The 22834-nt window shown below is 44.6% G+C and overlaps 2 protein-coding genes and 1 long non-coding RNA gene across 3 annotated transcripts; all 3 read left to right on the forward strand.

Annotated features, from left to right (window-relative positions):
* On the forward strand, window positions 2445-14918 carry P2RX7 (purinergic receptor P2X 7). The gene is made up of 13 exons (XM_021412655.1): window positions 2445-2648; window positions 4075-4204; window positions 4537-4608; window positions 5449-5521; window positions 6577-6673; window positions 8417-8497; window positions 9060-9189; window positions 10141-10271; window positions 11287-11380; window positions 11808-11873; window positions 11965-12081; window positions 12823-12918; window positions 13387-14918. Exons 1-13 carry the CDS (start codon window positions 2524-2526, stop codon window positions 13855-13857), a joined length of 1683 nt encoding a protein of 560 aa, XP_021268330.1. The 5' UTR covers window positions 2445-2523; the 3' UTR covers window positions 13858-14918.
* Window positions 6680-7362, forward strand: LOC110406320. The gene is made up of 2 exons (XR_002443420.1): window positions 6680-6987; window positions 7154-7362. It is a non-coding gene; the product is annotated as an uncharacterized LOC110406320 (long non-coding RNA).
* P2RX4 (purinergic receptor P2X 4) lies at window positions 15243-22622 on the forward strand. The gene is made up of 12 exons (XM_021412664.1): window positions 15243-15617; window positions 16700-16847; window positions 17823-17894; window positions 17989-18061; window positions 18453-18549; window positions 18732-18812; window positions 18917-19058; window positions 19368-19504; window positions 20535-20628; window positions 20715-20780; window positions 20871-20966; window positions 21515-22622. Exons 1-12 carry the CDS (start codon window positions 15484-15486, stop codon window positions 21545-21547), a joined length of 1173 nt encoding a protein of 390 aa, XP_021268339.1. The 5' UTR covers window positions 15243-15483; the 3' UTR covers window positions 21548-22622.

A 22834-nucleotide genomic window follows, 5' to 3' on the forward strand; every position in this document is an offset into this window, starting at 1 on the left:
ACTGTAAAGGATTGGAAGAAAGACCTCTATGCAGGTCTTCTATTGCAAGAGAGAGTACCCTAGTCCTTGAAAGACAAGTGTGATAGATTGTGATCCAAGCTTCTTTTCTTTCAGACTCCGAGAACAAGATTTACAGGTCCCACCTCAACTGCTCTGCGCTTTTGCAGCTCCTTTGTTTATAGCATCAGATGGTGGTTTCACACCTGCTCCTTGACCCCATGGGCCAGGTGCCAGAAGTTGGTTTGCAGCTCGTTGACCAACTTGTGCATGGAACTGTGCAGTGTGAGAAGCTGCAGCCAGTGTTATATACCTTGCCCTACTCAGCACAGTTACCAAGCTGAACTGCCTCTGAATCCCATGACCTGGCACAAAACCATCCTGAGACCAAATAGGACAGAGTCCTATGTAGCCTGAGGTAAAAAGCTGAAGATCTTTGTGGCCACTGGTGTCCCAAAAGCTCACTTTACCATCGCCATTCTTGCATGGACATTGCCACCCCTGCAGTATGAATCTGGAAGTATATTGCACCTTCTTTGCGCTGGTGCAAATTGTTGGGTGGTGGGGAGTCAGGCTCAGAGGGAGGCCGACATCTTGCTGGTTTCAGTCCTTTCAGACTGATCTCTGCAGTTGCCTCAGCTTCAGGCAAAGCATCCCCTTGCAGGTCATTCACTGTGTAGTGCTGAGAGCAAGAGCAGGTGGTTGCAAGCAGGTTGACATGCAAATCTTAAGGAGAGTCCAGTGAGGTACTGGCCCACGCGTTGATGTAGCAGTGCCCTCTCCTGGAAAGCCAAGCAACATAATTTGCAGTGGAGTGCTCAACTTCTGGTGGGGCCAGAACAGCTGGAAGGTTATTTTTGCAAATGCGCAATGATTCTGTTGTTGAGAAGAGCTCTACTGGTGCCTGGAAAAGCATGGACAGGAGCCTCCAGGCCTTCATGTACTGCACTAGTACTGCTGCACTAAGCTTCTCTCACCATCTGAGCAGCTTCTTCTGCACTGATGTTCCTGTAGCTCTCCGTTTCCCCCTTGCAAAGGTAAACAAGGGAACCAGCAAGATTCCTTTGTGGTGGCTGAGGCTACCCAGGACGTTATGGAAACCGTGGCTAGTGATGCACTCACAGCCAGCTAGAGAAGCGGTTGTAGATGGTCAGCTAATTTGAGAGACACTGAGTAAGGTGCATTGGCGAAGGATGTGATATGAGGCAGAAACTAGTGAGTTTCTTTCTTTATCTCTTTTCTCTGTGTCTTAAGGCCTTTGGTGTGTGGAACTTTAGAAGAGCAGAAAGACTGAATGCTGGTAAGTGTCTGGGGGTGGCAGTACAAAGGAGAGATGGTGCCATCGATAGGAGGTGACAAGTAGCAACCAGCTCTGAAGCTCCAGGGTGAAATTCAGTGCTCTTTCCATGAACAAATTAAAGCTGTGACTCTTCAGGCAATGTGCAGTTAGCTATAACATTTTGAAGATGCTAAAATTGTACCTGGAAAGACTGAATAAGTTAATGAAAGGGAAATTTATTAAAGGGTAGTGAGCATATAAAAAAACTTCTCTGACTAAGAGTGTCCTTCAGCTGCAAATGAACTGGGAAACTATTTGGGGGAAGCATTTTACGTTTCCTTGGTCTTTATGTTCTTCCCTAGCCATCTATCTATGGCCATTCTTGAAAATAGGTGGCCTCAGCTAATGGTGCTGTGGTTTGACCCATGGTAGGTGTTCCAGTGCTTATGTGATCCCTAATCCTGTTTCTACTGAAGTGTTTTGGAAAAAATGTGTCAAATTCATTCTGAGAGTCAAGTCTTTTAAGCAATAGAAAAGCTTTCCATCCTCCTTCAAGTCAGGGCAGCTCCTTGAAAGTGTTTACTACTTCACGAAGTTTTCACAGTCTGGCTTGAGGTCTGGACAGATTCAGTGGAAGGAAATTCTCCTCCAGGCATTGAATGAGTAGGACTTGAGAACTTAGAAGGAAATTCTCTCGTTTTTTTTCCTAATTCTAAACTTTTTAGCTTTGAAAAAGCTGGGTTATCTGAGGACTATCACTGGTGTATCTGACATTTAGACTTTTCTCTTTGAAAAAAGTCCAAATTCAGAAATTCTAAGTACACTAGTGATACTCAGTTGAAGGGAATTCAAAAAATTTTTCCTCTCTGAAAACTCTCTTTGTCACACATAAACGTGGGTGGCTGTAAAGAGTTTGTATTTCTGTCAACAGACCAAGCCAGACAACTTCTGTTTTAGCTCCCTAAATAAGGTGAATTCCACTAAGAAGTTGGTTTGTCCTTTTCCTTCTCTGGACAGATAAAGAATGCATTTGGCATCCTGTTTCCCATTTCCTTACATTCTTTATTTTTTATTAACATCAATCTTTGATCCACCAGCTGCCTTTCTTTTGTAGGCCTGTGGTACCATTCCACTCATATGGATTTCTGACTGTGCCTTTAAGTGGTGTGGCCTGAGAAGGATCCAAAAGTGAAAGAAGACAGCATCAACCACTTGCAGTTTTTCAAAGCTCACAGGAAACGCTAACAATGGTTGCATGTGGCTGGACAAAGGATCTGTTTAATTACGACTCCCCAAAACTGATCCGTTTTCCGAGTGTTGGATGTGTATGTGTGAAGTGGTGCATTTATGTACTTATTGCCGTGTATATTTGGTAAGTGCGGGGTGACGGGAAATGGCACTGAACACTAACAAGTGTTTGTTGTGTTGGGGGTTGTCTGGGTTACAGCTTGGCTTTCAGAGCTTTGAGTTCTGTGGCAGCAAATCGAGATCACTGATTTGGTGTTAGACCACTCTTGGAAGATGGATGTGGCAGTGGGAGATTTGTGGTGGGATTCTGGCATGGGAAGTTATCTCACAGGGTGGGGTTGCTAGATCAGGTTTAACCAAGTTTTCACTAACAAATGCTTGTGGTTTCGTTTCCTGCTATGCTGTTTCTGTTTCTTGTCTGTAAATCCAGACTCACTCTGTTGAATAATCTGACATTTACATCAGTTTTTCTGAGATTAGAGTGTGTTCCAGAGAGTCTCCTATCAGGACTAGATCTACCTAACAGATGAAATAGCCAATCGAGCTCTTGAAGCAGATTTCAAGAACAATAAGGTGTTTAGGAATAAACAATAATTGATTGCATCTAAAGGGCAAATTTTCCTCCTTGCTGCCAAAGTAGGGCTGTTTTCAGTGATAAGTCTTTGCTGAACAAAGTCTGCAAGTTCAGAAAGTGATTTATTTCTTATGTGAGGGCAACAAGCCAGGACATTGAGCACACTGATCTCAATCTTGCTAAGAATCAAGTCTGCAGGAAATGCAAGCACCCACTGCTGCTCAAAGGCGGGTTCCTAGTGCCAGTTTCCAAAAGCATGATTATCCCAAAGTACTGATCTCCAGAAAGAAAAGGCTGAAACACTATTATAATAGACAACATAAATGAAGGAGCATTGATCAAGTGATTTCTATTTCTGTTCTTTAGAAACTGTTATCCCTTCCGGAAGAGCCTGTGTTTAAACTGAAATGATGCTAGCTCCTATGGCTATGCAGCAAGATTGTTTTTCAGAGCAAACCTTCTATATGACTTTTATGTCATGTGGAAACTACCTTCTGCACATACAATAGTTTTTCAAAGTTGTCATTGTCTACATGAGTTAGATGAGCTAAATCACTTCCTGTCAACATAAAAACAGAGATGACCTTCTATTATTAACACACTCGATTCATGAGAAAATGAATCTATTAGGCCAAAGTTTTTGAAGCAATCAACGTGAGGCAAAAAAGTCATAACACTGGAAAATTAAAGGCTGAATATTCTAACCAGGATGTGACCTGAAGTTGTCCACAGCATTTAGGATGGGAAAACAGAAATTCTCTTTGTGCAGATTGCAACTCATTCCTGACAAAGTGAACACAGCAAAAGTGAATTCAAGGAAGCCTTGGACCCAAGCAACACATCTGTCTCACACCAAAAGGCTTGAAAATGCCTATCTGACTTTATGTTGCAGTTCATTTTGTCCAAGAATGATACAAAAAAGCTGATTCATTTTATTTTTGTGAGTTTTCTCGTTCTCTCTGTTTAATTTGTGCAGTTACACACTCATTGTTCACAAGCGCTATCAGGAGAAAGAAGAACTTACCAGCTCCGTTCGCATTAATCTGAAGGGAGTGGCTCATGCAGACAGGATCTGGGATGCAGCAGAATACACCATACCAACGCAGGTAAGTCTTAATTTAATGTAGGCACAATATTCAACTTCTATTGATACATCTGGTCTCCTTCCTGGTACGTGTCTGCTGGAATGAGCAATAATATTAAAGGAGACTTAACATCATTTAAAAAAATACCAGTGTCTTTTTGCCTTGACTGCTCATTGGTGCCCTCATGCTGTCTCTGGCTTTTCCTGCTTGAGGTGAGGAGAATTTGAGTGTCTGTCAGGGGAAGACAGAGCAGCAACAACCTTGTTGTCCTACCAGGTGATGCTCTGAAGAGGCTGAGGTCTGAATCAAGTATGTGAAATTTCAGTCGTATTCATATTCTTTTCTCTATGTAGACAAGAGACTCTTTTTTTGTGATGACCAACATCATTCAGACAGAGAATCAGCTTCAACAGACTTGTCCTGAGGTAAATTTTTTTTGTAATTTATGCTTAGGATGATGGCATTGAATACAAATAGCCAGTAGTTAACAGCAAACGTTGATGTTAGTGTAAAAGAGCAGACTGTGGGACAGTCCTGTACAAATACAGCTGCTCTTTACAATTGTATCTCAGCAGATAGCATGCAAACTAATCTAATTGCTCATTTTCTTTCCTTCACCCTGCTACTTCTTGGGGAATCAGTTTGTTGGCTGAGATTTTCCCTTGCATCAGCGAACTTGCCAAACCTACCTGCATTGCTTTCAGGGACTAGTGACATTCAGGCCAGCACAGCTTCTCTGGCTTTGCTGCTGCTCTTTTGAGAACAACCTGAAGGGATGTTGGAGTTACGGAAGTGCTCCTACTGTTTCTCATTCCTACATCTTCCCATCCCTCCTTTCTGTAGCTCAAACCTGGCAGTCAGCTTCAGCTCTCTTTCTCATTTATCCAGATAGCCTAGAAGTGGGTTTTTGCAGAGCAGTTCCCAAACACAAGTTGACTTTCACTGGCAAAAGTTTTTGGGGCTGTTTATAAACAAAGGAGTAAATAGTCCAGTATTAGATTTATTGTACTTAATAGTATAGAAAACAGAAAAGGACATAAATAATAAAAGAAAATGTTATTGTAAGCAAGAAAAAGGCTTTTTGTGTTATTGAAGCTAGCTGAGCCTTCTTCTCTTCATAAGCACAATAATTGGTAATGGTTTTACTTGCTCTGCATTTTTATTTTTTTATAGTTTGATATTTTTACACTGACACAAAGAAAGGCTTTTTACATAGGTATGGAGAGACACATCTTTATATTGCTCTTTTATGTCCTTTTTTTCAGTATCCCACCGCCAAAGCGATCTGCTCTTCCGATAAGTCCTGTAAAAAAGGGAGCATAGATGTCCACAGTAATGGTACATAAATGGTATTTTCAGACTGAAGTGTTGTTTGTGGGTACTGTCTTCTATTGTGTTATTGACCAGCGCAGAATGTGCAAGTTCCAGTTTGGAGAAGAATTGCAGCAGAACAGTATATAATCCTAAGAGATACCTGAGAACATATTTTCAAAACCACAAAACAGAGTTTTTACCAGCTAGTGCATGCCCTTACTAAAAGGAGAAACTGTGGAAGGAAGCAGAGAAAGGGGAAATGTGAAGAGTACAGACTGTGGTATAAAGGAGGAGTCTCATAGTCACTCCTGTTGGAGTCTGTGGCTGCTCAGCAAGGGGATTGACTGCAGGATCTATTTGAAGTGTCCGTAACATTTCAGAGAGGTAGTTCTCCGAATAAGACAAATGATTTATGTCTTTTCTTCGGGACTGGTTGTCCAGAAGACATCATACAGTTTTCATCAGCTATGTGAGTTCTTTGTAGTGCTGAGATCCCCCAGTTTCAGGCTGCTGGCTGAATTATATCTTTCCCTCGTAAAGTCTGGGTGTTCACAGAAAATCCTGACTCTCCAGGAATGCAGAAAGAATCAAGGTTTTCTACATACCTTTACAGCATCATAGAATCATAAAATGGCTTGGGTTGGAAGGGATCTTAAAGATTAGCTAGTTCCAACCCCAGTGCCATGGGCAGAGATGACACCTACTATATCCTTGTTTGTATCCTTGTTTAATTTGCTCATGTTGAATTAAACTTCTAGCTGAAATGGTTAGTTTCTCAATTTATATCAAGACTCAGATATGTAACGTCATGTCAAACTATGAAGGAAATTACTTCACCCTCAGTCCAAACAAGAAGCAGCTCTGTTGACCCATGCAAGTGGCTACATAAGGGCTGGTGAGGGTGTGGCAGGACCGTGATTTGGGTAGTTCTTCTTAAAGTTTCCTCCATAGAAAGCTACGAGAATCCAAAATGTAAAAATCTCTACATTACACTTGAGGATGAATCCACTGACGTGCTGAAACGGTCTACATGGTACAAAGCACTTTTGTTTGCTGAGTTAGAGCTTGTTTTTCCTCAGGAGTTCAAACAGGAAGATGTGTGCTTTATAATGCAACTTATAAGACCTGTGAGATCACAGCATGGTGCCCTGTTCAAAAGGAAGAAAGCCCCCCCGTGTAAGTAACAAAATTATTTTTTGACAAAAGGAGAGTTTACTTTGACAGTCATACAATTTTAGGATAATCACTTTGCCCAGGTGCAGATGGATCTCAGGTATGTAAACCAGCTATTTATCACAGTACACATTTACTATATCTAAATAATTACTTCTAACAACTGTCCTGCTCTGTGATTCTGCAGTGAAGCCATAGCCTCCAGGCTTAGCATCACGCAGCTGCCACAGAAACAATTTTAGATGTCACAGGCTCATCTTGAATTCACTCGAGGCATTTAGATAATGAATTCAAATGTCAAGGAAAAAATCATCAACGTAAGACAGGTTTCCTAACTTGAGGTTCTCTTCTGCAAGCCTCAGTGCTCTGTGGTGTCGAAGCCCTGTGTGGGTTCGTTTACCACAATGAGGCTTCTGAGCTGCAGGGTAGCTTTTAGGGGTCCCCTCTAGACTGAAGAACAATCTCTTCATCCTTTCTAAGCAGGTCATGAGAACTTCAAGGCTGGCTATATGTAACAGAAAACTGAAGAAAACTGTAGGATAAAGGCTCCAGGAAACAAAGCTGCTGCGACTCCGAGAGTGGAGTGGAGGGGCCCTGCAGGCATCTTTTTCTGTAACTACATGACTGTGAAGTATTCCAGGATGAAAATGTTCAATTCCTTTCTGAGTCAGCCAAAGCATGACGAAATTCTAGAAAAGATTTTATTTCAACAGTAATAATGGAGATTGCACTCTAAGAAAGCAAATGACTAATCAATTTTAGCTTCTCTGAACCAGCTTTTGAACTATATGCATAAGAAACCAGGTCAATAATCACTTTGAGTAACTTACTGCTTTTAAAAGATACAAGCGTGATTCTGTGCCTGTATCCCATCTCTTCCCCAAGTCAGAGTTTTCTGCAGGCACTGAGCAATTTTTCCACAGCCAGGTCCCATCCAGATCTCACAGTGCCTCCTGCAGTAACTTCTGCTGAGTTCTTCTCACCTCTTTAAGGAATTGCCATTCCCTTCTCCTGCAGACAGAGCTGTGCTCTGAAAAAGGTTTTGTCCAACAACAGAAAGGATATAACTAGTCATACAGCATCCTAAAAAGATATACATTAGCTTTGTGAGATAATGAAATCTTAGGGACTTTTTGATAGTCTCAGTGACTGCCAGTCCTTTTTAAACATTGTGCTGCGTAGGCTTACTGCCGAATGTGTTCCAAAGGGAATTTCGCCTTTTATTACCTTGCACAGTGGACAGGTTCTACCCTGTTTCCTAATCTTCCTCTCCAGTGTCAGTAGCTGGTCTTATGCTTCTTGTTATCACAGATTCTTTTTATTATTATTCTTATTAGCTGTGCAGCACTGGCAGGAATGGTCACCTGTCTGTGAGGACAGCAATGAAACTATCTGTTCACTGTGCAGAAATACTCAGCTGCCTAATGTTATAAATTCTCACTACTATTATTCTGTAGCAAGGTTTACATGAGAAGTGTCATGAGCTCATATTTCATCTGCGTGTAGGGACTCAGCTTAGGCTCAGCCCACATAAGAAAGTGCAAAAGAGAAAGAACTGTTTACTCCTAAAACTAAGAAAATGACCTTTATCTTTCTTGATCCTTTGAGCCACATATCTCCCTGCTTCTCAATCTCTTTCTCAAGAAAATATTCCTCCCACTGACAGTATGCAGGTAATAAATTAGCATAAGATTAATTGATCTATTTAAGTAAAAGAAGTTAGTTGATTTGATGTTTCTCTTTTAGGCCAGCTGTTCTGAGGAGTTCTGAAGACTTCACAGTGCTCATAAAGAACAACATTCACTTCCCCACATTTAATTACACCGTGTAAGTGCCAGTATTCTCCGTGCTTTCTGAAGAGTGAGTGGTTGTGCTCTGAAGAAAAGGTTGTATAAATTGGCACCTTCTTTACTCAGAAAGGCTGTATCTTCAGGGCTTTATCTCCATGAGCAACAAATAACAAGCCTTTAGAATATCAGTTCTTCAGGAACAAGAGAAATAAGAAGACCTTGGGAACACAGCCTCCCAGCATAGCTCTATTTCTCTTCGGGCAATGGACAGTAGAATTGTTCATTCAGATATTCCGTTCACATTAGGGTAAAGTCATTAAACTAAAGCATAACAGATGTGTGACAGATTTTAAGGTTAAAACATTTTGTTTACACATGTAAACTGTTGCTTGTAATATATCCAGTGAGTAAAGAGTTCATCTTGATTTGCAAATCTCATAGGAATTTATAGATCTGGTAGCTGTGAAAACAAAAGCTCATACAAGTAAAATCTGAGCACATTTAACACAGCTTCCAGCCAGAGTGAAATCCCTTAGCTGTTTTTATAGCTGTTCCAGCTTTTGCTTTTAGATTTTAACAACTGTATGTGTTCTTCATAGACAAAATATTTCACCTAAATTGAATACTTCCTGCAAATTCAACAAGGTAACTTCCCCACTCTGTCCAATATTCCGTCTGGGAGATATCCTTCACGAAGCAAAAGAGAACTTTTCTGAGGTGGCAGTAAAGGTCTGTGAAATTACTTTTTTATACTCAGTGTAAAAACATTTTCTAGTTTTTCTTCTTCCACGTTTTGCTGTCTGCCATGTTGTTCTAGGTTTAGAAACTGATTGTTTGAGAAGCAATGTAACCCCACATTGAAAGGATCAAATGTGCTTAACATTTCACAGCATGGGACCCACAGTGACAGAGTTGATAGAATATGGTTGGTATTGCTGTAGTATGTAGAGGCCCTTTTGCAAACCAATATGCACTTAGATAGGTCTTATAGAAAGCTGTCCCTCATGGTCATCTTTTGATTCTACTAAAGTACATTCTGAATCATGTTGTCTGGGGAAAGAATCATCCAAAAGTAAGACTGGCACAAATGGTAGCTTATAGTTGGCATTAAAAAGAAGACATTTATTTTTCCCACTATGTTTTTGCTCTGTTCTTTAGGCTGTTAAGCTAAATGCCCATAGCACAGTATCCAGCCACACCTCTGGCAAGTTTATATTCGCAGATGACTGGAAGAAAAGTAGACACAAAATGTCCTGAGAAGAGTCATCATTTAAACCAGATTTATTGAGTCTTAGCATGGCACAAGGGCACCCGAGATTAAAAATTTGGACTGAGTGTCTACAACATTTACATCTGCACTTTGGCTTTTGGTTTGAGCCAAAATATAGTTTAAAGCAATGAAACTGCCATCATGATGTTTCAGCTACATCCACACTTGTGCTACTAAAATGAAGAAAGACAGACAGAAAATAGGAAGAGTCTGAATGAATGGTTGCTTATAAGCAATGTAATTAAGTTCACTGCCATAAAAGACTGCTTGATGAGCAAAAGTTGTTTCTGAGTTGGTGTGCATAAGGAGATGTGTCCCAGCCAACAGAATCCCTCAAATCTCTGCTGTCTTTAACAGATATCCAGCAAAGGCAGCAATCACACTAATCCCTATGCTTACTTTGTTTCCAGGGAGGAATCATTGCCATTGAGATTAAATGGGACTGTGACTTAGACAGTTGGTCTTACTCCTGCAGTCCACAGTACAGTTTCCGCCGCCTTGATGACAAAACAAGAACCCTATACCCTGGATTCAGCTTCAGGTGAAAAAAAAAAAACATTACATGAAGCAAATAGGATGTTTCTGAATTAAAGCAAAGATGTGACAAAGTGTGGAGAATGACAGCTTGGAATAACAAAATGTTTGATTGTCCTTTGGCCTTGTAGTCAAGTCCTCAACCTGCAGTTACTGCAGCTGCATACATACATTGTCATGGTCATCTCCCAAATGAGCATGCTCATATGGTGGGAGGTTTTATTTCTGTGTTGAAAAGCCTAGAATTTTCCCAGAAGTGTTTGGGGAGCAAACACGGAAAATAGTTTGAGCAGATTTTACCATGTGGCAACTGAGGCTAGAAACTACCTAAATTTGTGAGTTTCCCAAGGCGATTAAATAAAATAAGAAAGTGTTTTGCTTCCATCTGGGTAACCCCACCATTCACCGAAGCAAAATTTATTCAAAAGCAAATGAAAGCTTTTGGTTCTTTGTACATACAGCAGATTTAAGCAAAATTTTAATGAAAAATCTTGATGCGAATCCAGTTCTACACAATTTGTCAAATGCTCATCAACATGTTTAAAACTGAAGTTGTCCCTCAAATGTAGGTCAAAACTCTTGTGTAACAGCACTTTTTTTACTCATGGCATGAATATTATTGTGGGTTTTCATACATTTGTGACGCTAACATGAGTGCCATAACTGTCTAAGAGCTGCCAACATATTCCAAAGCTGCATTCTGCTGGAGCTGTGCAAACAAGGGACAAATAGGTGTTCCCTCTGAGCTGACAACCATAGACAAGAGATGGGGGAGAACACAAGAAAAAACTGAGACAGTACTGCGAGGCGAGGCCAGCAGCCTTCCTGTTGACTAGAATTTTGTGGGCAAAGGAGGGAGTCAGGGCAAAATACTGTTCATCAAGCTGGCTTCAGCCCCTTAATTTTGGAAGGCTGGAAAGGTAGGGAAAGGAAGACAGAAGAAACTACATTCCCTTCTGTATTCTCTAACTTTGTATCATCGTATTCATCAGCTGCACAGATCTTTATTTGTTCTTTTGCAGATTTGCAAGGCACTACAAGCTACCAAATGGGAAAGAGCAGAGAACCCTTTACAAAGCCTATGGAATACGGTTTGATGTCCTTGTGTTCGGCATGGTAAAGGCAGTTGTTTGTCCTTATGAAGGGAAAAGAGAAGAAAATTTGCTATTTCTTTAGTCCTGCTTCTCCCATATATCCGTTTCTTCTGTCCGTCATTCTGGGATGGAAGTCATGTCAGATGAGTAGACCTACGCTCAGCTGAGCAGGGCAATGAGCAAAGTTGAGGATGAAATAGCAGAACTAAGAAGCGGGATTGCTGTTTAGAATGAAGGCATAACAAGGTTTCTTGCCCATCATGAACCCTGTGTGCCACCACTGTTTCCTTCTCAGATTATTTATTTTTCCCTGCAAAGTGCCTGAGATGGTCTATGAAATCTTGAGATTGAATGGATGAATCACTGTAAAGGGACAAAACCAGAAATGCCGTTGTTGAGTGAATGGTCAAAGATCTTGCTTCCTAATTATTATTTTCTGCTTCCTTTAGGGTGGAAAATTTAAAGCCATTGAACTCTTTACATTCATTGGGTCCACGATCACCTATTTTGGTTTGGTGAGAGACCTTTTTTGTGTGTGTAAATTGAACTAGTTCTGGAGTCTCATTAAGAAAGTGGAATCACTGCTTGCTTTTCTTTCACGTGCAGGCTTTGACTGCTATAGAAATGTGTTTTCATTTATACAATTGCTCCAGCTGCCTCAAAATACCATTCTGTGAAAATTTAATCAGGAAGAAGTATGAGACTGTGCTGATGCCAGAACAGGTAAGGAATGCAAATCGTTCGTTCCTGCTTCACTGCTGGGCTTTGTGCTCCTGCACCCTGCAGCACCCTGCAGCTGTGGTTTGAGGAGATCAGGGAGTTTTTGGGCAGGGACTGAAGGATCCAGTGCAATAAGGAATGGACAAAGAGAACTGCCTCCTCCTTTTCATGCCAGAGAATCTGCAGAAAGCTTCCACAGAGCTGTGCACTGCGTGGCTGCAGTATGCTTACACATAGATCCATGGCATGGCAGAGCCACACCAGCTCTGTCAGGGAAAATTGCAGGGAGTCATGACCCTTCAAAATGGGAGAAAGGTGCTGTGAAAAAGCTGTCCATTCAGAGAGCACTGCTCAAAGCCTCTTCCCTGCCAATTCTGTATTGCCTCTTCCTCTTTCTCAAGATGCTTATGGTTATTTCACTGGGCTGTATCTACTAATTCCCCAACATTTTAGATATGCCTTTTAAAGAAGGGCATAGAGGAACTCTCCACATAAAGTCTCTGCACAACCACACTCTAGCAGTTAGTTCTGCACTGTCTCTTGCTGTTACTTCTGTCTATCCCCACTGCTGTCCACGTCCTTACCATCCCAGGTACTGGAAATCTCTACTCTTGCTGCATGCAGTCACAAGGGATTGTTGCTGGAGTTCAGACTGCAGAAACCAGGCCCTGTGGTGAGATCTATGTTCTGTCTCCAGTTCTCTAACTACTTGAGCTGACGATGCTGATTTCTTCTGCTTCACAGGTGATGTTTGTGTCCTTTGTCGATGAGCCACATGTTATTTTGATAAAGATGCCTCTGAAAACAAGCTTGCAGAATGCTGAGGGCAGCATTTTTGAGGTAAATGCAGACACTTAACCGTTGGGATTCCCTCCTCAAAGGAGACAACTGAGGAATGTCATTTCAAACTAACTTGGATTTCCCCCTCCCCATATTTCAAGATTAAATCTTGAGGAACTGAAAATAGATTCATATTCCCCCTTCAAGTTAGTAAGTCCTGTGACCAGAGGATGCGTTTAGAGTCAGCTAAAAGCTGCTGTTTTCCTGTGGTGGGCACGTGTTGGTGGGAGTGTGTTGGTGTTGAAACAACTTCCAAGGTGTCGATTTGATTTTGCTGTGGTGGGCGCTGGCAACACAGAAAGACAATCCTCCTCCAGATCTGCTGATCTATCATCATTATGCCTATTGTGCTGTGTCAAATGAAACACCCGATGCTGAGGATCACTGCTGTAAAATCTCTCTACAGATGGGTGAAGCAGCAGCAAATGTTATATTCTCATCTAATTTATTCTGGGAATTGTTTTCCAGAACCACCCTGTGAAATTCTATGATCCTCGCACCTGCTGCTCCCATGAGTCCAACGAGAACCACGGTACTGGAGAGTACAAGCTCAGGCCGCTCGCACAAAGCATCTCTTCCACAGACTGCCCCGAGTGGTGCAGCTGCGGCCTGTGCAAGGTGACAGAGAAGTACCACGAGCAGCTCTGCTGCCGAAAAAAAAATGGGCAGTGTATCACAACCACCTATTGGTTTACGCAGCTGGTGTTGTCTAGAGACACTCTGAATAAAGCCCTCTTCTATGAAGACCCCTTTCTGGACCTGACAGGTCAGAATTCCAACAGCCAGCTGCGTCGTGTTGCTTACAAGCAGTACATTCGCTGGCGCTTTGGCTCTTTTGATCTGGAGGACAGAGCCATCATCCCAAGCTGCTGCAGGAGGCTGGTTAGAAATACTTATCCCAGTGCAAATGGCAACTATACTGGTTTTAATATGGAATGAGGATGTAGTTTAACTTGGCTCATATTCTGGACTTTCAACCTTTTTATTTTATGCACCTTTTATGGACCTATAGAAGAAGAAGAAAAAGCATATGACTTTCCAAGATCTGCTGTGCAGCTGAATTCTTGTGTACTGTCATTGGAGAGGGACTATTGCCTACTGCTTGGCTTAGAGGAAGAGGGGCCTTGAGCTAAAGTGCTTCCTTCTGCCTTTGGTTTGGAACTGTAGCCTCTGGGGTGAATTCTTAGTGCTGCATTTTAGTGAGAAGTTCCAGGCCTTTGCCTTTGCTTTGGTGTGTACCAAAGTTCCAGATGAATCAGGAGATGACCAACACCCTGAAAATAAGGTAGAGCCAAGGCATGACCCCTGAAAGAAGAGATACCACTTGAAAATGTCATCCTATGTGTTTCTGTCCCCTAGCCTCACCACCACGCTGTGGCCCTGGACCAGGGCTAACAGAAAGAGGCCACTTTGCATGTATATTTGTAACCCACTGTTAAAGACCTCACAGTCCATCCAGATTAAACAGGCTTATTTCAGATTTCAGTGACACAAAGCATTTTCTGAAAACCCCAGCTGTTCTCTCCGCATTAGTTCCTTTCGCTTAAATCGGGAATTACAATGGAAAGTACTTACATCATCTTTGTGTAATATTTTCAGGCATTTCATTCATATTCACCGAGTTTTAATGCTAAGTCTTTGGCCTCCTGTTTGCTCTTCGCTTCAAACAGGCCTTGCCTCCTACACCTCCTCCCACGGAACTCGGCACAGCGCAGGTTGCTTTTTGCAGTGATGCATAAGGCCACAGCGCAGCCAAGGAGCACCAAATTCAGGGCAGTTTCGTCTGTGCTCCAACACCTTTCCAGTTCTTTCTTTTTGCTGCCCTTGGAGACGTTCTATTTTTGTAGAAACAAGGTGAGAGGGATTGTAATGTGTATATTCCACACTCCTTTCCACTGAGCTTTGTTCTTTCTGAGCTACACCAGCAGTTTGCCATTTCAATTTCCCACGTATATTTTTTAAATAAATTGTGGATGATGCAAGCCACATTTGTACTTTCAGTTGTAATATACTTTAATTGCATCTGTGTTCACATCACATTGTTTTTTGTATCTAGAGTGGAAAAAAGATTATAGTTGGCATTAATGCATCCCCATTGTGATATAGGAGCTGGCTTTCCTTTTGGAAGAACCATAGAATCGTAACAGCTGGAAAAGATCACTAAGATCACGAAGACCACCAACCCCCCAGCACGCCCACCAACCACGTCCCTCAGTGCCACACTCCCACGGTTCCTGAGCACCTCGGGGGACGGTGACCCCCCCCCCCCCTCCCACCTGACCTGACCGCTCTTTGGGAGCGCGTTTCCCCGATCCCCGAGCTGAACCTGCCCCGGCGCTCCAGGCGGGCAGAGGGCAGCGCCGGGGCGGGCAGCAGCAGCGGGCGGGCACTGAGCGGGGCAGAGCCCGAGCGGTCCTTCACGAGCCCCGGGGCTGCGGCAGCGCTGCTCGGGGAACGCCGGCTCCCGCTGTGTGCGTGTGTGTGTGCGTGTGTGTGTGCGTGTGTGTGTGTGTGGACCGACGGTCGGTGGTGCTGCTCCGCTGCTCGCCCTTCCCGGCCTCCGCCATGGCGGTGCGGTGCGGGGCTGTGCGCAGCTTCCTCTTCGAGTACGACACCCCCCGCATCGTGCTGATCCGCAGCCGCAAAGTCGGGCTCATCAACCGCGCGGTGCAGCTCGCCATCCTCGCCTACGTGATCGGGTGAGCGAGAGGGGAGCTCGGGGGGCGGCTGTGCGGGCGGACGAGTCGCTCCTGGTGATTGACTGGCAGAGGGCATAACTGGTGTACGAAGTTGGGAGCGGGGCTGTTGGCTTTCCCTTCCTGCTCGCGGGGACAAAGGTTGTGCTGTGTGTGCCTGACACGGCGCCCTTGTGTGCTGCCTGCTGGGTTTGGATTGCTCCAGCCCGCAAGGGTTGGATATCTGGAACGATTTGTTCTCCCTGGGCACAGGGTCAAGAACCGTGGGGATGTGGCACTGAGGGACGTGGCCATTGGGGATGGTTTGGGGCTGAGCTTGGGGGTCTTAGAGGTGTTTTCCAGCCTTTGTGGTTCTGATCCTAAAAATAATGTATGAAATATCCGTGTAAGCTATAAACGCTAACCTAATTTCCAGCTGTCCCGAGAGGTTTCTTTTTTTAAAAGATTGATCCATCACGGACAGCGCATGCACTCACGTGAGCGTACAGCTTTTACAGTAAATCGCCTTCAAACTGGAATGATTACTTAACTTTAAGCCATATTGTTGGGAAAAGTCAGTCGCTGGGAGCTCCGGATTGCTTCCCACATCCCTGCTCCACTCCCCAGCAGGGCTTCACACAGTGCTCTCTGTCTCGTAACTTCTCATTCCTCCTACATCTGCTGAAAGGAAGTTTCATCCCATCTCATTTAATACCTATAACAGAGACAAACCAGAACCGAAGGGCCTGAGCCACCTCGACAGCAGCGAGAACCATCCAGGCTGCGCTGAGCTGAGCTGTTGTTTGCATAAGGATTGTAGCAGAGACCATCGCAGCCCTTTTCTGAACTGATCTTCACCTGGTGGGGGTGGGAGGATGTGTGTGTAATTACACAGTACTGAAACGCTGCCAAACCACTTGAAAAAATCAGGAGGGAGGTTGCTGGTCCTGTGGCTTTTCACTATGAAACTGCCTGGGCGCACCTTCTTAGGAGACGTGAAAAAAAGGAGAGATTCCCCACTGCCTGTGCTAGTTCGTGGTGTTTAGCTGCGTTTTGTGATGTGGTTTGCTTTTTATTTTATTTTCCTTGCAACTCTTATCTTGCAGCTGGGTCTTTCTGTGGGAGAAGGGCTACCAGGAAACAGATTCTGTGGTCAGTTCTGTGACCACGAAGGTGAAAGGAGTAACGATGACAAACACATCCACCTTGGGAACCAGGATCTGGGATGTAGCTGACTATGTCATCCCTCCCCAGGTATGAATCACTTTCACATGCGGAGGACGGGTTTTCTAACAAACAGCCACTGCTCTGCCAAAATCCACAGAAGGTTGGAGTAGCTTTTGCTCCAGCATGGCCTTTATACAAGAGAATGTAGCAAATAAAGCACGTGAGCTATGTTCCAGGTCACGCTGAGCACCTGCAGTTCCCCCACTGATCCTTTCCAAGAGAAGTGTGCATGTGTGCATGCTCAGGAGGGAGAATTTTGCACACTTCAGGAAGAAGCTGTGGCAGTAACCACATGTCCTCCCCTCTTGCTGCTCTCCGAAGCAAACAATTCAAAGCTAATTTGGTGGCAGAAACCCTGGGAATAGCCTGCCATTCCATTCAAACAGGAGGTATTGCTGTGGTTGCTGGTTGTCAGTGTGGCTGCAGGAGTCTGCGTGGCGTGGGCAGTACCTGGCCCTCAGGTTATGGTGCAGAAAAAAGCAACAGATTTAGCCAGATTTGGGCAGTGATCATATTTGTATGCTAGTGGAGCAGAAGCAGACAGCAGATTCTCGAGTCATACAGACCTGAAAGTAATAGAAGTGGTGTTCTCTGCAGAAACAAAGGAAGACTGGTCAAATATGCAGTAGATTAATTGCCCCCCCCAAAAAATAATAATGAGAGCTCTGATCGGACTAGCAGCTAGATTTTTATTTTGCTTCCTGCCTTGTAAATCCCCTCAGTAGCTCTGTGATCTGTTTTCATACTGTAAATGGGGAAACTGGGGCCAAGTGTGAGGACAGAAAGGATTTTTTGTCCCATGCTCCTTCCTCTGCCCAAAGGCAGTGGGATTAAGCAATACAGGTGGGAACCTTCTCCTTTAGTGCTGTACCTGCACTGTCCGAATCAAATCCCCTCTGCAGGACCACCCGAGCCCTGTTAGCAGAGGCATTTGGAGGCAGTGCTCTGGATATGCTTTGCAGATTGTCACTCTTCAATTTCCTTCTTGTTTTGTATGCTCAGGAGAAGAACGCTGTGTTTATCATGACCAATGTGATATTCACACTGAACCAGAGCCAAGGCCACTGCCCAGAGGTGTGTAAAGGATCTGCTTTCGTCCTGCCTGGTGTGGCTGGGAGTGCAGGAGGAAGAGTTTGTAGAGTTTTGTTTAATTACTGTTCCTGTCCAGCTTCCAGATGATAACACAGAGTGCAACAGCGACAGCAGCTGTGTTCCAGGATATGTCAGCACCCACAGCAATGGTAGGAAGCTTGCTGCAGGGGCTCCTTTCATTCTGTGCTATCACTGTGTGGTGCCAATCTCCTGTGAAGGAAGCAGCATTTCACTTGAGTCTCCTTGTTCTCTCTAAGAGAACTGAGAAGGAAGCTCAGATTTTTCTTCTAGAGGAAACTGTTGGGTGGATGCTGGACAAGCATGTGCTTTGGTGAATTAGCCAACAGTGCGAGTGCATTTTCAAGACTTTGAGACCATGGAGCAGTTTCAGGTGCATAAATGAGGATTTGACTCAGAAAATGCTAATTTCTCTGAAATTGTACTACAAGTTGCAACGGAAGATAGCGGGGGAATTGGACACTGATACTTCTCTGCCTCTTTATTTTGTTTGGGAGTACCTCCAGCCACTTGTCTTTCCAGGTATCCAGACCGGGGCGTGCATACCGTACAACCGCAGCATCAAGACCTGTGAAGTCTTTGCATGGTGCCCCGTGGAGGAGGACTATCATGTACCCAAGTGAGAGCTGTCTTCCTGCCCTCTGTTAGCAATACACAGCCAGCCTGCCACAGCTGATGTTTTTTCCTATGGGGTACTATTGGGTAAAGCTGAAGAGCTTACAGTCAAAGGCCCTGCAGTGTTGAAGACCTTGTTTGTGAAAATATAAATGGAACTTATTTATTTTTCCTATTGTTTTTCAGGCCAGCATTCCTGCAAGGAGCTGAGAACTTCACCATTTTGGTAAAGAACAACATTTGGTATCCCAAGTTCAACTTCAGCAAGTAAGTAGCATGCGGAGCTTTGCACTGCCTGGCCTCTCAGACAGTAAATGGGAGCTGGAGAAGTGGAAGAGGATGCAGCAGATCTCCTCTCTGTTCCCCTGCAGGCGAAACATCCTCCCCACTTTCAGTTCCACTTATCTCAAGAACTGCATCTATGACTCCCAGACAGATCCCTTCTGCCCTATCTTTCGTTTGGGGAAAATAGTTGAAGCTGCAGGGCAGAACTTCCAGGAAATGGCTGTGGAGGTATTTGGCAGAATCTTTTCTCGGGGTTCAGCTGTGTAGGATAGGCACCCCTCTGCCTGGTGCCATGGACCACAGGACATGGATTAGCTGCAAAACGGAGAGCTTCTCTGGCCATAGGGAGCAGAATCAATTCTACTCAACAAATACTTGGCTGGGTTGGCTGGGGATGTGTGCAAGGTCATCCTGTAGCAATGGGAAAGAGGGACTGGGACACGGGCCAGTATCTGGGGTCCTGGTCAGCCCGGGAGCCCTGTGTTAGACTGACCAGGCTCTTGGATTGCTCGCTGCTTCCTCCTCTCTGCTCTGCAGGGTGGGGTCATGGGGCTGCAGATCAACTGGGACTGCAACCTCGACAGAGCTGCTTCCCACTGTGTGCCCAAGTATTCCTTCCGGCGCCTGGACAACAAGGACTCTGCCAACACTGTCTCACCCGGGTACAACTTCAGGTAATGTGGCAGGGGAAGGGACCTTGATGTCCCTGTCTGCCATTAGCACAGTGTTCCGGGCTGCTCCCTCTCCTCTGGCTGTTGTAGGCAGTCCTTGGAGTTTCTCTGCTGCTGTAAAGCTCACTTTGAGGTTTTCTCTGCTGCTCTGACATGCGTGTAAACCACAGCAAAGGAGGAAGTTCCACTGATTGCGAGCGTCTGAGTCATGTTTGCATCTGACCATTGGGGCCAGCCTCCCACAGCACGTCAGTGCAAGGAATGATTGCTTCGGGGTGTGCTGATGTGGCAGAATTTGGGGGCATAGCGGGGTGGGAGCCTGAAGGGTCTCCCTCCCTGTGCATGGCAAGGGAAAAGCTAACCTCTAGAAAGCAGCTGTCAGTCAAAGACCAGACGTGTACCAAGAACATCCTTCTGGCACACCCCACCACACCAGCAGGTATTGGGGTGTCAGACAAGGCAGGCTGGAGGGCATCACAGCCCAGCTGGGCCAGCCTCTGAGGTGCTCTTGCAGATTTCAGGCCTCCCCTTACAGGCCTTTCCTCTTCTCCCCTTTTCTCTGCTTCCTCCTGGCGTAGTGAACCACGTGATGCAGTAAGTCCAATCTCACTTATTTGTTCTTATTCCTTTTCCATATCATTTGCGTGCGAGTCATGTGGTGCGGGACCAGGAACTGCCTCTGTGTGCCAAGTGGAGCCGTGCTGCTTTTCTTGCTCCCTGCCCTCTCGTGGCTGCCTGCACTCCTGCAGCATCCTGCTTGTCTGAGAGGCTGATTCTCATGCATAGCTGGATTTCCTCCCATCTGTCTTCTCACTCCCCTCCCTGTGCTTTAGAGGTCTCCTGACTTGGCTGCTACTAACTGTTGTCTTAAACTCACCTGTTCTCCCACATGCGCTTACTTGCATGTAAACTCATCTGTAGAAGTACCAATGCCCATCCTTTTGGGATGGGAAACACACCTGGATATTGCATGGAAATCACACAAGAAACCTCAGAATCTCCAGCTGAGCTCTAACCTACCCTACTGTTCCAGGTTTGCTAAGTACTACAAGGATAGCAGCGGCATTGAAACACGAACGCTTATCAAAGCTTATGGCATCCGCCTTGATATCATAGTGTTTGGAAAGGTAGGGCAGCTTAATTCCTGGAGGCTGTGGGATGAGGGCTTTCAGAGACACTGAAAAACATAGTCACTCTTGTAACTGTCTTCCAGGCAGGAAAATTTGATGTAATTCCCACGATGATTAACATCGGCTCTGGCTTAGCGCTCTTCGGAGTGGTGAGTGACACTGCCTGCGCTTGGACTGAACTTTGTGTTAGCAGCTGAGCTCTGAGGATCGTTGTCTTAAACTCTGTCAATCTCCACTAGGCAACAGTGCTATGTGACATTGTCGTCCTGTACTGCATGAAAAAGAGATACTACTATCGGGAGAAGAAGTACAAATACGTGGAGGATTACGAACTGGTAAGCACAAATGAAGGCAGAGCTGTTTCCTCCTCTGATTCTGAAACAGGATGTACAGAGTCCACATCAAACACAGACTTTGTACTGCGGCTGTGAGGAAACTTCATCTTCCTTGGAGCTCATTTTTTACCTCAGAGCTGTTGGGAGAAGCACTAGAAACAAATACTGTGTTTCCTGGGCAACCACTCTTAGAGAGGGAAGTATATGTTCAAGAACTTATGCTCCCACTGTCTCTCTCCTCTGGGTTGCTGTCCTTGGCAGTTGCCTCCTGCAAGCTGCGGTCAGCTCTGCCTCCCTCAAATCCCCCAGAAGCCTTAGGAGGTTCCCACTGCTGCAGCCGAATCCGGTGTGCTGACAGCCACAGCTGCAGCTCTGTGCAGGATCTAAGCGACCCAGTTAGCCCGTAGGAGGATTTAGCCCTGCTCTTGCTTCTGATGGGGTTGCTTGAATCCAGTTGCAGAGGTTTCCTGCGCATGGGGTTTTGTGTAATAGAAAGGGGGACAAAGCAAAGTTTTCTGGTAGAGCAGTGTAATTTCCGATCCTTGCAGGGCACAAGTGAGACATACGGAACAAACTCCTGACCTCCTGCTGCTGCTGCATTGACTGGATGTGAAGGAATGCTGTGAATGTTACTGTAACCCTGCTGTGAGACCTACCCCTTCTTCTCTGGAAGGAAGAGGGAACAGACCTAAGAAAGGGACCTTCTTCATTACTCATCACCTTTTGCTGGCCAGAACCAAAGAGGAGAACTGGATCTGCTCCTTGTCTGTAGTTCCAGGGTAACTGCACCAAGCCCATACAGGGCCTTGTGGCTGCATGCCAGACATCTGCACCAGCAGGCCTGGACTGCTCCGTCCTTATCATTTCAATAGTCCTTTCCCTGAGCTCACTGGTAGCAGAATGATGAAGCCCTTAACAGGGACAGACTCTTCCTTACAGGGAGCATGGCCCCTGACAAGTGTTTCCTAACCTTAGGAGAGCAGTTTCTTGGTATGAGGGATTACAATGCTTAGGTGAGACTACCTATTATTTAATTGTAACTCCAAGCCCTAGTGGCCACAGCCTGAGACAAAGCAATGTCTGGTTCCATTGTGCTATGGTAAATAGCTTATTGGCTACAGGATTTCTTTTCTGTTTTGTCTAGCTAATGCCACTATGCTAAAATTTATTTTTCATAAAATGTTACTCTCTACCAGCTCTCTGGGAGTAGTGCAAGCTGGGTTTGGGTTGCTTTATTTCACTCTTGATTTGCCTGCTGCTGCTTTGAGGACCAAGTCATCTCTCCAGGCTGTGCACAGGAATGGCTCAATGTGAATTATGGGGGCCTGAGATCCACTGTGGTCTTAACCTTGCCCAGCAGCACACTGCACTGTAGTAACGTAGGAGGGTGCTTTCAGACTCCTCTTCCAACAAGCAAAGTCTCATAGCTTTGATAAAAACCAGTCAAACATGATAATGGTTCCCCTTGATTAACTAACTTGGGGTTTGGTTGCACATCATTTATTTCAGCTTGTACAGAGAAGCTTGAACAGCTGTGTGGAAAAACACTTAGTTGTTTTCTTCTTAGGTAATATGATTTAAAAGTGATAAATACACAGTATTTAAACTTGATACACCTGATAAAGTTAAATGCATAATAAAGGGGTAGGAATGAAACACAAGCCTTGGTCATTAAACAGTATAAAAACCTGCAATAGTTCAGGACTCTAGAAAAGAAACAGATCAGTTGCCTGACAGGTAAGAGGGGACCACCAAAAAATAACTACTCAGGACAAGAGGCCTGGTTTCCCCATAGCACTTTCCTGTGTGCTTTCTGAGCCAAAAAGGCTGAGTACCCAGCATTAACCCTACAGTCAGCACTGGGCTTG

The sequence above is a fragment of the Numida meleagris genome, chromosome 14 (genome assembly GCF_002078875.1).
Source record: "Numida meleagris isolate 19003 breed g44 Domestic line chromosome 14, NumMel1.0, whole genome shotgun sequence".
Lineage (NCBI taxonomy): Eukaryota > Metazoa > Chordata > Aves > Galliformes > Numididae > Numida > Numida meleagris.

Excerpts from the sequence above, each read along its gene's own strand:
- P2RX7 (XM_021412655.1), top strand. The coding sequence starts at position 2,524 with ATGGTTGCATGTGGCTGGACAAAGGATCTGTTTAATTACGACTCCCCA. Across the intron at positions 8,498-9,059 it reads CCCACATTTAATTACACCGT|ACAAAATATTTCACCTAAAT; the intron begins GTAAGTGCCAGT and ends TGTTCTTCATAG. Across the intron at positions 12,919-13,386 it reads CTGAGGGCAGCATTTTTGAG|AACCACCCTGTGAAATTCTA; the intron begins GTAAATGCAGAC and ends ATTGTTTTCCAG.
- P2RX4 (XM_021412664.1), top strand. The coding sequence starts at position 15,484 with ATGGCGGTGCGGTGCGGGGCTGTGCGCAGCTTCCTCTTCGAGTACGAC. Across the intron at positions 15,618-16,699 it reads ATCCTCGCCTACGTGATCGG|CTGGGTCTTTCTGTGGGAGA; the intron begins GTGAGCGAGAGG and ends CTTATCTTGCAG. Across the intron at positions 18,062-18,452 it reads TGTCAGCACCCACAGCAATG|GTATCCAGACCGGGGCGTGC; the intron begins GTAGGAAGCTTG and ends TTGTCTTTCCAG.